The sequence below is a fragment of the Podarcis cretensis genome (assembly GCF_951804945.1).
Source record: "Podarcis cretensis genome assembly, chromosome: 10".
Taxonomy (NCBI): Eukaryota; Metazoa; Chordata; class Lepidosauria; order Squamata; family Lacertidae; genus Podarcis; species Podarcis cretensis.
This window is the reverse complement of record NC_137179.1, coordinates 6,360,993-6,375,369: the sequence shown is the minus strand read 5'-3', so window position 1 is coordinate 6,375,369 and position 14,377 is coordinate 6,360,993. Positions and strand designations below refer to the sequence as shown.

Here is a 14,377-nt window from a genome sequence, read left to right as displayed (position 1 = left end):
CAGCCTTTAAGCCTTTACCAAAGGTGTCATGGGCTTGGAAGACACTCGAACTCAGGATGCAAAGGAGAAACATGCTAAGAGGAAGGCACGCTTGGCAAATCCACACCGTGATCAACTCCCACCTGGAAACCAATGTCCCCACTGTGGAAGGACGTGTGGATCCAGAATTGGCCTCCATAGTCACTTACGGACTCATTGTTAAAACTGTGTTTATGGAAGACAATCTTACTCGGCTATGAGTGATCGCCAAAGAAGAAAAAGAAGAAGACGAAGGGGACATTTTGCTTTGCAAAAAAATTGCGCACATTAGAAAAAAGATTGCATGGAAAGAGGTGAATATGAGGAGTAATATGAACTAAAATGCAGATGAATTTTCATGAGACTTTTTAAAAATCACAAACTAACGTGGAAATGTGGAGAAATGCATAGCTGTCAACCTTTCCCTTTTCTTGCGAGGAATCCTATTCAGAATAAGGGAATTTTCCTTTAAAAAATGGAAACGTTGACAGCTATGGAAAAATGAGAAATTGACAGGAACTGAAACTGACACGTTCACCCTTCTCTCTCTTATACACACAAACACACGTTACATCATTGTCAATGGGACAGTTTCTCATCCAGATGCAAACAAAATCAATTTCTTCCTGATCTCTGCTCTCCTTACAGTCTTTTCTTTTTGGGTTGGTCCTCCCGAACCCAAAGCCAATCCATCTCAGAGGATGGTCCTCCTTTTACAAGAGAAGGAGAACAAAATCACCTCTCCGTGCCATTTGTGACTTCGCGACAGCTTCCCCCACCTTGATCTAACAACCACCCCTCCCAAAAACTTTCGCCTTCCTCCAAAAGGAAGGCACTTTGACACCTTGATCATTTCAGTTACACCTGTTCGAGCCGTTGCGATATTATTTCTCAGATGGGCAAAGGAAGGAAGGAAAGGAGATAACTGAGGCAGGCCCCTATTTTTAGGTAAAGCCAAAGGGACCCCTGCCCATTAGGTCCAGTCGTGGCCGACTCTGGGGTTGCGGCACTCATCTCACTTTACTGGCCGAGGGAGCCGGCGTCCAGCTTCCAGGTCATGTGGCCAGCATGACTAAGCTGCTTCTGGCAAACCGGAGCAGCTCACGGAAATGCCGTTTACCTTCCCGCCGGAGCGGTACCTATTTATCTACTTGCACTTTGACGTGCTTTCGAACTGCTAGGTTGGCAGGAGCAGGGACCGAGCAACGGGAGCTCACCCCTTCGCGGGGATTCGAACTGCCAACCTTCTGATCGACAAGTCCTAAGCTCTATAGGTTAGGGCTAAAGGTGGCTTGTGTTTGAAGGCCATTGATGTAAGGTGTTGCAAGAACCTTTGCCCCCCCCCAAAAAAAAAAACAGGAACGGGGAGGGTGCCTCTGTTCCGTGACGTCGCCAGCTCTTCTGATTTCATTCAGATGAAATCATGTCCTAATAAGATCCCTACCTCTTTGGATTTACGCTTTAAACCCCGTGATCACTTCCTCTTGCTTTCTCCCCCCCCCCCCATATATACTGGAGTGAAGAATTGAGGTGGGGCAGAGAGGAGAGGAGGTGTTTCCATAGAGAGAATAAAAGAGGGGGGGAAACACCCCCATATTGCCAGCTCTTTAACAACAATCATACCCAGGGAAAAGGATTGAAGTTCAGGTTTAATGTGTGTCTCTCTCGTCCTGAGAGCTTCTTTGCAGCACTGACTGAGAGGGCTCACACTCTCCTAGCTACAGAGCAGAATCACAGGTAAGTGGATTTCGTTAGCCTGCTTCTTTTAGGGGGGGGGAAGCATGGGCAGACTTTGCTTGCAAAATAAATATTTAAAAAAAATGGAAAGGAAAAAGATTTTCTCCAGTGTGTCTTGCAGGTAGCAGAGTTTCCAGGCAGGGAAAAAAGAAAAGAGGTGGAAAATAAAGAAAGCGTTGGTTTTAATTCTGGAGACTAATTTAAGAGTATTAAGAGAAGCAGCATCTCTGGAGCTGAAGTGTAGTTTCGACATCGGTCACCTACAAGGTGGACTTTGATTCGTGCAATAAATAATCGTTATACTCTCTTCCGAAGCAGACACTGGCAAGAACAAAAAAAATAGTTTAAAAGATCATCACGGCTCCAAGAAGCAAGTTATAAGAAAGGATGAAAGAAAGTTGCTTAACTCCAGAAAGAAGAAAGGTTTGGGGGTTGATAATAAAAGGGACAGTTGGAGGGGGGAACGGTTGCTATCTACTGAGGATGTGGCAACAGGAGGAAATGGTGAATCAGGTGGATTTAGGGTTAAAAATTAGATGCAGGAGAAGTTAAGACCGTTCGCTGGGGAATGCCCTTGTCCCCATTGAAATGAATGGGTGCCGTTGCAGGAGCCCACAGCAGGTTGTTAAAACTGCGAGCACCTTTGCAAAGCTAAGCAGGGTCCGTTGTGGTTTCAAACTGGATGGGGACCACAGGCTGATTTTCCTGCCTTGCTGGGGGTGGACTGGATGACCGTTGGTGTCCCTTCCACCTCTACAATTCTATGGTTCTATGGTTCCTGCCAAAGTCTGTGCTTGAAGTGATCCATTAATGAATGGAATAAGAAGCTGTCTAGGGAGACTGTGGGCTCTCTAGCCTTCAACACACCTGCAATGCTTTTAGTACAGTATAGGAAATGAACAAGTCCCTTCGCACCCCACCAATCGCTGTCCATGGTGTGTACTCTCATCCCACTGCTGTCTCCTCTCAGATTTTCCAGGTTTCCTTTGCACTTCTTTTAAAAGGCAGCTGAAGGTTGTATGTGACAATAGGACATCGTTTCTCAGAGTGCACTTGGGCTTTTTCATTTGGTCCAGCTGTCATCCCCAGTCAAAACGGTCTTGCTGGGGGTTTTTTGGTAAAAGAATTAGCACAATGTAGCATGGCTAAACTACTGGAGAGAGAGAATAGAAGCAATGCGGTTTTGATGCCACCTTGAATTCTCAGAGCACCAAATGTTTGCCTCCAGACCGAACCCTGCACAACCTTCTTTGGCCAGTTTTGCTTAAGTATTCCAAGAATTTGAGTTTCTTTATTCATTTAAATAGGGGGGAGGAAGGGACTAAGGAGGAGAAGTCTCCCCCAGTGTGACACTCTCCCGATGCTTTGGACTACAATTCCCACTAGCCCACATTCAAATGTCTGGGACTCATAGGAGTTGTAGTCAAAGATACCTGGAGAGCACCAATGTGCTGAAGGTTTTACTAGAGGTTTTGTAGTTTTTAAAAGATATAGTAGTTCGGAGAAAGGAGAGAGAGGGACAGAGTGAAGGATGATTTTTCCTTCCTTGCCTGCAACACTAGACCTCAAGGACCACCCAACAGAACGGACCTGTGTTCGAATCAGGGCAGACCCAAGGAAAGGACCTCTCTTTCACCGCAGTGCAGGGATGGGGAAGCTCTCGTCTTCTAGATCTTGTTGGGCTCCAACTCTCATCAGCACAGCCAATAGGGGTGAATGGAACAGTAGCCTAGAAGCATCCCGAGAATTACAGACTCCTCAATCTCTTCTGCAAAAGCATCGCCGGCTTGTGGGCTTCACGGCCACTTTGGCCAGAGCCACCAGCTCTGAAAGGCTTCTAATGGACTATGGATAAACCCACACAGATCTATCAGTTGGCATTAGGCACGGAGGCTAAAATGATTTTCCGTGAACGTGTTCTTGCAAGGACTAGTTGCTGGGCAGGGGCTGGAGGTGGCAATAGCTTGGAGGATTCCCAGTGGAGTACGTATCTACTGTAAAGATGCACTTTGCCGAATCTTTTTCCAACAGGAAGGGCTGTAGCCCAGAGGCAGAGTGTCTGCCCAGGAGGTCCTAAATTCAACTCCCAACATCTTCAGGTGGGGCTGGGAATATCCCTGGTCTGAAAACTTGTAGGGCCACTGGCGGTTAATTCAGTCAGTAATGAACTAGCTGTATAATTGGTCTGGCTCTGTATAAAACACCTTCCTATGACTAGCCAGCTAGCCCTGGTGGTCATCCAATGTTTATTGGATGGATTTCCCCCCTTAACTGATTTTTGAATTCTGAATTTATTGTTATTCACGTTTTAAACTGTATTTTAAGCTGTTTTTTGTTGCATCAATTAGGTGTTTTAAATTTGTTAGCTGCCCTGAGCCCAGTTTTCTGAACTGGGAAGGGCGGGGTATAAATAAAAAATTATTATTATTATTATTATTATTATTATTATTATTATTATCATTATTATTATCATTATTATTATTATTAGGTAGACGTTTGCTCCAATCTAGCAGATGTCCCTGTAGAATTTCTTTAATCTCTCTCCGACGGAGTCAAAGTAAACCTACCTATCGTGGGGCAGTGGGAATGAGGAGGATCCTCATTCCTCAGGCTTAATTTGTCTTCTCCACTTTTAATTACTCAGCAGGGCAAAAGAAAATAAGTGTGCTCAAACTATGCTTTCTCTTCTGCAGTACAGTGGTACCTCGGGTTACATACGGTTCAGGTTAAATACACTTCTGGTTACAGACTCTGCTAACCCAGAAATAGTACCTCGGGTTAAGAACTTTGCTTCAGGACGAGAACAGAAATCCTGTTCCGGCGACGCGGCAGCAGCGGGAGGCCCCATTAGCTAAAGTGGTGCTTCAGGTTAAGAACAGTTTCAGGTTAAGAACAGACCTCCGGAACGAATTAAGTACTTAACCCAAGGTACCACTGTATAGCCTTCCACTTTTTCAGAAGCTTCTGTCTCTCTTTCTGCAGCCTGGCTGACTACAAAGCTGGCATTTATTGTCCTTAAAATTCCGTGAAACAAGCAGTGGGGGGGGGCATTCTATTCTTTCCTTCAAATGAGGAATTCCAAAAAGCAGGGAGGGGATAGTGGGGAGAGGAGATTTTAGGATGAGCAGAGAGCTGGTGAGGATTTAAAAGCTTTGAGGGTGCTAAAGATGTTCTGTCGAGGGAGAAGATTCGAAAGCAGGAGGGTTAAGGAAGCTGGCTTGTGAGCGACAGAGCTGATGTCATATTAGAAACCTTGTTGGGTCAATAACGTATATTTGGTGGTTTTCCTTTGGGAAGGGGCTGGAACTCAGCGGCACAGATTCCTATGTTCTTAATCAAATCCTAAATTGTTTGCAAAGCAATCCAGCAAACAGCACGACTTTATTTGTATGAACATTTCAAGTCCGCACGAATCAAACTATCGATTAAAATATGGCAATTCGCAAAAAATATCATAAACTTTCCAACGCAATCGCATGGCAACAATGGCATAAGCAGCCGCCACTGTATGGCAGTAGTATTTTCAGATTTTTTTTTTTTGGGGGGGGGGTTAAGTGCGCACCATCCCTAGCAACACGATCATACATTATAAAATACATAGCAATGAATAAATCTCTACTGCAAGGTGGATAAAGAATTTATACAGGCTAACGGTTGAAAGTGAACACATTTCAAAGCCGGTATAAAGCAACAAAGTGTGCATTGCCGATCAGTGTTAGACAATAAATAAAGGTAAAGGTAAAGGGACCCCTGACCATTAGGTCCAGTCGTGGCCGACTCTGGGGTTGCGGCGCTCATCTCGCTTTATTGGCCGAGGGAGCCAGCGTACAGTTTCCGGGTCGTGTGGCCAGCAAGACCAAGCCACTTCTGGCGAACCAGAGCAACGCATGGGAACGCCATTTACCTTCCCGTCGGAGCGGTACCTATTGATCTACTTGCACTGGTGTGCTTTTGAACTGCTAGGTTGGCAGGAGCAGGGACCGAGCAACGGGAGCTCACCCCGTCGCGGGGATTCGAACCGCCGACCTTCTGATCGGCAAGTCCTAGGCTCTGTGGTTTAACCCACAGCGCCACCCTCATCCCTAGAATATAAATACTCGGACCCATAGTCTGACTTTCATATGAGGCAGCTATAAGATGTCTGCCTTTTATAGCACTGATAAGTAAGCAGATTGTGACAGCAGCTTTTATGTTGCTTTTAAGAGGGGCAAGAAAGGAGACTTTCTGTGCCAATTATTGCAAACTTCCTGCACCGATATTTTGCTACACAGACACATTGGGCTGAGATCCTCAATATACCTGACACATTTAAGGCTATAAATGGTGACCAGCCATGATGGCATGTGAGAACAGAGTGCTGGACTAAATGGGCCGTTGGTCAAATCCAGAAGAGCCCTTATGTCTGTTAACCAAGAAATCTGAGGGCTCCCTTGGACAAAAAACAAGGACCCCAGCCAGGAATACCAGAGCAAAACAGCAGCCAGTAGGCTTGGTCTTTATTGAAGACGGTCGCAACAGGATTCCCACCTGCCACCAGGTGGAACAAGATGGAAGCCCCGAACAAAAGAGAACCGAAACTTTTATTAGCTGCTAATCCCCATGTTACACCCCCCCAAACTACATCACTAATACATCATGAAAGGGGAGGTCTGGTGGCAGGAATCTGAGCATCTTGGACCCTGCCCCATGGTTCCCCTTGCCCTCCACCAAACACCCATCAAGTGTAACAAAAGAGATATTTACATTTCCCTGTTTCCCAGCCAAGTTAATCACACCCTTTTGTCTTCATCTGGGTTTGTTATTTCTGGAATGGCTACCTGTCTGGCACTCAGGTATCAGGAGGCCAGGGATTATCACTCAGGCAGAGGGGCTGCTGAGCAGCTGAGCTCACATGTCTATATTAATTTCTGACGTTTTCCCAGTGAGCCAGTACATTTATCAGTGAATTCTTACTTTTGGTATTGTGCAGCAAAGGCCCTTTGAATAGATAGGAAGAAACTGTGATGAAGTGTTTTGTGGGGACAAACCACAAAAGTCACAAAAGCGATGGTGCTGATTTTGGTAGTGGGCTGCATGTGCATGATATCTGCTGGAGGGGCAACCCCCCCCCCAACCTATACATAAATTCCTGCAACATGTTCTTATGCCTGAAGCTTCAACGTGTAGCTAATACTGAGCTTGATGGACCAGGGGTCTGACTCAGTACAAAGCAACTTTCCGTGTTCCTAAGTATCAAACTTCTCCAGGAATTGTCCCATTTCATATCGCAGGAGGGTGATGAGTGAGGAGCAGGGTTTGGGGGGTTTTCCCAGCTGGAATTCACCAGAACTAAGTTCCAGCACCTCTCAGGTGGGTGCCATTGCCATTATAGGAGAATGAGGGTGAGTTCATGGTGAGTTCTGGCACCTGTTTTTCTAGAAAAACAGCGCTGGTGAGGAGTATGTGTTGGGGCAGGCTTCAGACATTTGACTGCTCTTCCACAGTTGAGAGGAACTTTCTGTACACACAACAGGACTCATGAAGCAGATTCTACTTAGCTCCCTTATTCCCAGCAAAAGCAAATTTGCTGTTTTCTGAATGGCTCACTGATATACATTGCTGTTCTCGATTATGGCCACTAGGTGGAGCCTAATAACCACAACTTCCTTCCTTATTTAAAAAGACGATGGGTAGGCAAACTAAGGCCCGGGGGCCGGATCCGGCCCAATCGCCTTCTAAATCTGGCCCGCGGACGCTCCGGGAATCAGCGTGTTTTTACATGAGTAGAATGTGTCCTTTTATTTAAAATGCATCTCTGGGTTGTTTGTGGGGCATAGGAATTCGTTCACTTTTCCCCAAAAAATATAGTCCGGCCCCCCGCAAGGTTTGGAACAGTGGACCGGCCCACGGCTGAAAAAGTTTGCTGACCCCTGAAATAGACCATGCTTCATCCAAAAATCACAGGGCAGCTTACAATACAAAACACAAAATGCATAAAATAATGATGATATAATGATAATATAAGATATATAATGAAAGTGACAGGTGAGCCTCGCTGGGGACAGCATTCCACAAACAGGGGGCCGCCACTAAAAAGGCCCCGTTCTCATGTTGCCAAACTCCAGGTTTCACATGAAGGAGGCAACACGAAGAAGAGCCTCGCATGATGACCACAGGGTCCATGTCAGTTCATAAGGGGAGAGGTGGTCTTTAAGATATTGTGGTCCTGAGTTGTTCCTTTCCAAAAACCAGGAACACTTAAGAACATTCCTTCCTTCTCGGGTTTCCTGTTATCCAAAGCTCCAACTACTTCCCGCTAATGTTAAAGATGAATAATGCATCCACTTAAATGGGGGGGGGGGGATTGTTGCCGTGTTTAAATGCAAAATGTGAACGATTGTGGGGTTTTAAAAAGGAAAAAAAGAAACTTGTTTTTTAAAGTGTTATCTTGTATTGAGAGGACTATTTCGGTGATACGGTAAAAAGGACGGATAGTTAAGTATTGGGGAAGAGATCCGTTTGGTTGGCGTTTTCATGTGAACCCACCAATTTTGCACATCCTGAATGTATCAAACATACATACAAGCCAATATGTATATATTTTTTTGAAATTCATTCTTCTAATTTTGCTCTGCAGCTCCCCAGCCGAAGAATGGGAGTGTGCTAGGAGAAAGTACATCCAACCATCTCCAATGTGAGATCTACACAGAGTATACCCATTTAAATTAATGGTGAGGAGAGAGACAGTGAGGTGCAGTGGTTAGAGTGTCGGACTAGGAAGTGGGAGACCAGGGTTCAAATCTCTACTCAGCATAAAACTCACATGGTGACCATGGGCCAGTCATGGCCTCTCAACCTAACGTAACTCACAGAGCTGTTGTGGGGATTAAATGAGGAGGGCAAGAACCATGAATCCCACCTTGAAGGTGGCATATAAATGTAATAAACAAACAAACAAAATAACTCGGGGGAATAAATTTCAGTGGGTCTGTTCGTATTCTTAATTGGCTGCAGTCCTGAGGTGGGAGCATCCAAAAATGCATATCCCACAAGTGTCCCAAAAAAACTGGACATCCTTTTTAATCGTGAGAGAATGGCAGCCATTTTGGTTGCTCTTGCATGATTTCGTGGCACAATTTCCTCCCCCCCCCCCCGAATAAAGCACTTTTCCCGGGTCACGATCTCACGCGATGCCCCAAGATGCACATTTTTGGGCGTCATGCCCGGGGAAAACGCTTTTGGAAGGAACCACAGTGCAAATTAACACAAGGTCATAGCTACCAAAATGGCCACCGTGAAGATGGAAGGGAAGATGGCGTCTGCAAAGATGGCGTCCTGCATTCTGGCTTCAGGGTGCTGGAGGGTACAAAAATGCTTATGTTAGAACAAACTGCTTTTTTTAAAAAAAAATGCATGTACTGTACTGAACAAATTTGCATAGAAATAAATTGCATATTAGGAGAAATGCTCGTGCAATAGGATACACATTTTCACGGGGGCTTTCTGTGTGGAAAGGGGGCAAGCTGATCTTACGGAGGGAAGGATGAAAAGCGGAGAGAAACAAAAACAGCCCGATCCACCCATCCCTCTTGATCATGGATCCAGTCGAAATCCCCTGGTCTGTATTCGTCCATTCATGCTCTCTCGCCATCATCCCTCAACAGATTTGCACTGGGCCCATCCATTGCAAGACCTACATTGGCTCCTAGTACGTTTCCGAGCACAATTCAAAGTGTTGGTGCTGACCTTGAAAGCCCTAAATGGCCTTGGTCCAGTATACCTGAAGGAGCGTCTCCACCCCCATTGTTCTGCCTGGTCACTGAGGTCCAGCGCTGAGGGCCTTCTGGCGGTTCCCTCCCTGAAAGAAGCCAAGTTACAGGGAACCAGGCAGAGGGCCTTCTCGGTGGTGACGCCCGCCCTGTGGAATGCCCTCCCATCAGACGTCAAAGAGAACAACAACTATCTGACTTTTAGAAGACATCTGAAGGCAGCCCTGTTTAGGGAAGCTTTTAATGCTTGATGTACAGTGGTACCTCGGGTTACATACGCTTCAGGTTACACACTCCGCCAACCCAGAAATAGTGCTTCAGGTTAAGAACTTTGCTTCAGGATGAGAACAGAAATCGTGCTCCAGCGGCACGGCGGCAGCAGGAGGCCTCATTAGCTAAAGTGGTGCTTCAGGTTAAGAACAGTTTCAGGTTAAGTATGAACCTCCGGAACGAATTAAGTACTTAACCCGAGGTACTAGTGTATTACTGTATTTTAATATTTGGTTGGAAGCCGCCCAGAGTGGCTGGGGAAGCCCAGCCAGATGGGCGGGGTATAAATAAAAAATTATTATTATTATTGTCCCCAAACTGATGTGCCTCTTCTCCCTCCCTTGTGGTGCAGGGCCTCCAGGACAATGACTCGTCCCAGGCTCCTCATCCTCTTCCTGATCCTCTTCACCGCGCGGACGAGCCTCTCGCTCAAGTTGTACAAGGCCGAGTCCATCTTCGGCTGCATCGACGCCGCGCTCTCCGAGGCTCGGAAAGGTCTCCCCGGCGAGAACTCCGTCCTGGGCAAGAGGAGCTTCAAGTACCCACGGGTGGCCGAAGAAGACCTCTCCTTGGAGGACAACCAAGAGGAAGCCGAGGAGGAGAAGGACAAAAGGACGTTCCCGGCCGTCACCCGCTACCGATACCTTGCCCAGGCGCAGGGGAAAAGCAAGGTGTACCAAGGTGTGCCGGCGAAGGGCGACCGGCGCTCGAAGGTCACCCTCTCGCTCGACGTCCCCACCAACATCATGAACATCCTCTTTAGCATCGCCAAAGCCAAGAACATGAGGGCCAAGGCAGAGGCCAACGCTCAACTGATGGCTCAGATCGGCCGGCGAAAGTGATGAGGGCCGGGGAGGGAGGGGTCCGGGCGAAGGCCGAGGCGGCCGCGAGGGTGGCGGTGGCGGCGGAAGAGGGGGTTTCTCGGCCGGCCTTCCCTTCCTCAAGACCCCCGGAGACGGAACTGTCCGCTGTACTATGTTATATAAGCGCTGTAGATTCGCCAACCCTCCCAGCTATCTAGCATTCGTACATCTTTCTCTCTCTCTCCCCGCACCCCGGTCTCCCATCCCAACCCCAGTTCTCCTCAAGTGGAAACCTGTGTTGTGGGACAAAAAACATACCAAAAGAAGAAGAAAAAGAAAAAACGACCATGAGGGGTGGGGTGGGAAATTGTTTGCATCACATGACGCAGGCCCTCATTAAAGCAAATTCTCTTGAGTTTCTAATTATTATTATTATTATTATTATTATTATTATTATTATTATTTCCATTTCCAGTAAGAGGAAGAGTCCGCCATGTATTCTGGGCCTAGACAGAGCCTTTTCCGGCCCATTGATATACCGTATTTTTCTGTGTATAAGACTAGGTTTTTTTCCCCTTAAAAATAATGTCCAAAATTTGGGGGCGTCTTATACACGGATAGATCTTCCCCCCTTTTCTTAAATCGGAGTCCCCAAAAATAGGGGGCGCCTTATACATGGGGGCATCTTATAGATGGAAAATATACGGTACATATTTATTTATGGGGGTTACGGACTGCCTTTCTGCCAAGGCATCCAGGTGATTTAACGTGAAAAACACAAAAACGAAGACATCCTATAAAATGTAGAGTGACAAGTATCCCCTCAGGCCAGCTGTGTTACCCTCCACTTCTGACTTCCCTCAGGTCACATGGAGCTCTAGGGAAGATGGCGGAGGAGCTGCCCCAACAGCACTCTCAGGCCATTGATGGTCCTTGCTTCTCATAGCCTGTGGCAGACATTTGTTGCTTCTTCTTCGATTATGTAACATTTCAAACAAAACATTTCAGTGCAATTTTTCTGTTCAGCTGCCAGCCAACTTTGCCCTTCACTAAGATATTCCATTCCACACACGCCTCTCCGTTCCCTATTTTCTCATCATTTCCCCATAGCAGACATTCAAGTGGTTTTGGGGAAAGAGGCTGGGTTGCCCACTTGGTAAAGGTGAACTCTGACCATTAGGTCCAGTCGTGACCGACTCTGGGGTTGCGGCGCTCATCTCGCTTTACTGGCCGAGGGAGCCGGCGTACATGTGGCTAGCAGGACTAAGCCGCTTCTGGTGAACCAGAGCAGCGCACGGAAACGCCATTTTCCTTCCCGCTGGAGCAGTACCTATTTATCTACTTGCACTTTGACGTCCTTTTGAACTGCTAGGTTGGCAGGAGCAGGGACCGAGCAACGGGAGCTCACCCCGTCGCGGGGAATTGAACCACCGACCTTCTGATCGGCAAGCCCTAGGCTCTGTGGTTTAACCCAAAGCGCCACCCGTGTCCCTTCAGTTGATATATATATATATATATATATATACACACACACACACACACACACACATTTTTTCAGGTTACGTCCCACAGCGACCTGGAAGTACCGGAAAGGGTTGCTTCCAGGTTTCACCACTCGCACATGCGCAGAAGTGCAAAATGACATCATGCGCAGAAGCAACGAATCACAACCCGCGCATGTTGCAAACGGGCCTCCGGAATGGATCCTGTTCGCAACCAGAGGTACCACAGTGTGTGTGTGTGTGTGTGTGTGTGTGTGTGTGTATGATAACTCCTAGATGCCAAGACCAAGGTATGGGACAAGCACTCATTGGTGAGAGAAGCCCAGCAGAGATTTAAAGTCACAAAATATGCAGCAAAGGAAAGCGTGGAAATATAGGCTGTTGGAACTTCAAAATATTCACTTCCAAGTGAATCCCAAAATTTCCCTCTTCCCCCACAATAGGAAAAGACCACATATTTGGTAAGTTAAAAATGGGTTTACTTACAAACTCTTCAAAGGTCTGGTTCATGTGCTTTTCCATACATCAGTCGGAAAAGTTGCACAGGCAGTGAAACTCAAGAGTGGCTGGTGAGAGCCATGCGGCTGAGCTGGAGCAACCAGTTTCTCAGGTAGACCGGGAGGAACAGTAGACTTTTTATTTCCTCCCAAGGTAAGGGAAGTGACATAGCTAAGCCTGGCAGCAACAGCTTACTCCATGGTATTAATTCCTTCATGCATTAATTCGACTTTAGCATGTTGGTTATGTAAGGGTGGTTATTCCACAGTTTTGTTCCCGTCCCCCCTGTCTTGGCAAAATATTTTTTACACTTCTGCAAAGCTTGGCGTTCTCCCCAACATGCTGATTCCCCTCATTCCTTTCCAAGTGTAAGGTTACCAGATTTTTTTCAATGACTCCGGGGACACAATCAATCAATCAATCAATCAATACTACATGTTCGGGACATTGATGCTGCAGCGATGGTGGTGGCAGAGGGGCAGCCGCCACCTTGACCTCAACCGCCATGTTTCCCCTTCCTCCGAGGCTTCTATCTCCTTTCTCCATGAGCCTGGACAGTCCCTGAGTTGTGGGTTCATCGGTGATGGTGGTGGGGAAGCAGTGTGCAGGGGGTCAGGCATGGAAGGAGGGCTGAGAGCGGCGGCTGTGGCGAGGCTCGGGCAGCGTGATGCCTCCCTTCCCATCGGAGCAGCCCCAATCCCATTCCTACTTGCGTGCAAGCAGGAGGGGGCAGAGAACCCTCAGCTGGGAAGGGAGGCTTCCCGTTGCCTAACTGAGAGATCTCCGCCCCGCTCCTGCTTGCACGCAAGTAGGAGTTGGGAGGCTGCTCCGATAGGCAGCATGAAGCCTCTCTTCACAGCTTAGTTGCAGGGGTCAGGGAAGGTGGAGGCAGCCCAGAAGCTGCATCTTTGAGCCCCTGCTCCATCATCATATGGGGACCTCCTAACACAGAGGAGGGAGAAAGGCTGTTTTCTGCTGCTCCAGAGAAGCGGACACGGAGCAATGGATCCAAACTACAAGAAAGAAGATTCCACCTAAACATTAGGAAGAACTTCCTGACAGTAAGAGCTGTTTGACAGTGGAATTTGCTGCCAAGGAGTGTGGTGGAGTCTCCTTCTTTGGAGGTCTTTAAGCAGAGGCTTGACAACCATATGTCAGGAGTGCTCTGATGGTGTTTCCTGCTTGGCAGGGGGTTGGACTCGATGGCCCTTGTGGTCTCTTCCAACTCTATGATTCTATGATTCTGTGATTCTATGATTCTATGATTCTATGATTCTATGACTTCCAAGCAGCTCCTGAAGCCAGCCAGAGCCAACAGCTCCGGGCTTCTGAGACTGCCGCTGCTGCGTTTCCCGGGGACATTAGATGAAATCCGGGGACATTCCGGGGATATAATTTGTCCGGGGACTTATTTGCAAATCCGGGGACTGTCCCCAGGAAACGGGGACGTCTGGTAACCCTATAAAAGTGGCTTTGTTTAGGACTACAATCATGTTGGCACGCACCCATGGTGTTCCCTATTAGAGGGAACAGTGAAGCGCACAAAACCAGCAGGCACCGTAGAAATATTAAAAGTGAGTGAGATAGGTCCCTCCCTCCTGCAACCTAAAATCAATAGTCCTGTTTTGTTCCATAGTTTGACCTTCAAAGATAGTTTAGCAGAAGGGCATCATGCCATCACAGGAACATAGGAAGCTGTCTTACAGGACTCAGACCATTGGTCCACCCAACTGAGTATTGTCCGCACTGATTGCCTCTTCACAATTCATGCTCAGCCCTTCCTGGAGATGTCAGGACTTGA

General features: G+C 47.2%; 1 protein-coding gene and 1 long non-coding RNA gene across 2 annotated transcripts in view; both read left to right on the top strand.

Annotated features, from left to right (window-relative positions):
- LOC307225326 overlaps positions 1-14,377 on the top strand; it is a 325,653-nt gene that overhangs the window by 14,430 nt on the left and 296,846 nt on the right. The window lies entirely within an intron of this gene.
- Positions 1,534-10,906, top strand: UCN3 (urocortin 3). The gene is made up of 2 exons (XM_079993190.1): positions 1,534-1,755; positions 10,126-10,906. The coding sequence occupies exon 2, from the start codon at positions 10,139-10,141 to the stop codon at positions 10,613-10,615; it is 477 nt and encodes a 158-aa protein (XP_079849316.1). The 5' UTR covers positions 1,534-1,755; positions 10,126-10,138; the 3' UTR covers positions 10,616-10,906.

Coding starts and splice junctions, on each gene's coding strand:
- UCN3 (XM_079993190.1), top strand. CDS start 10,139: ATGACTCGTCCCAGGCTCCTCATCCTCTTCCTGATCCTCTTCACCGCG.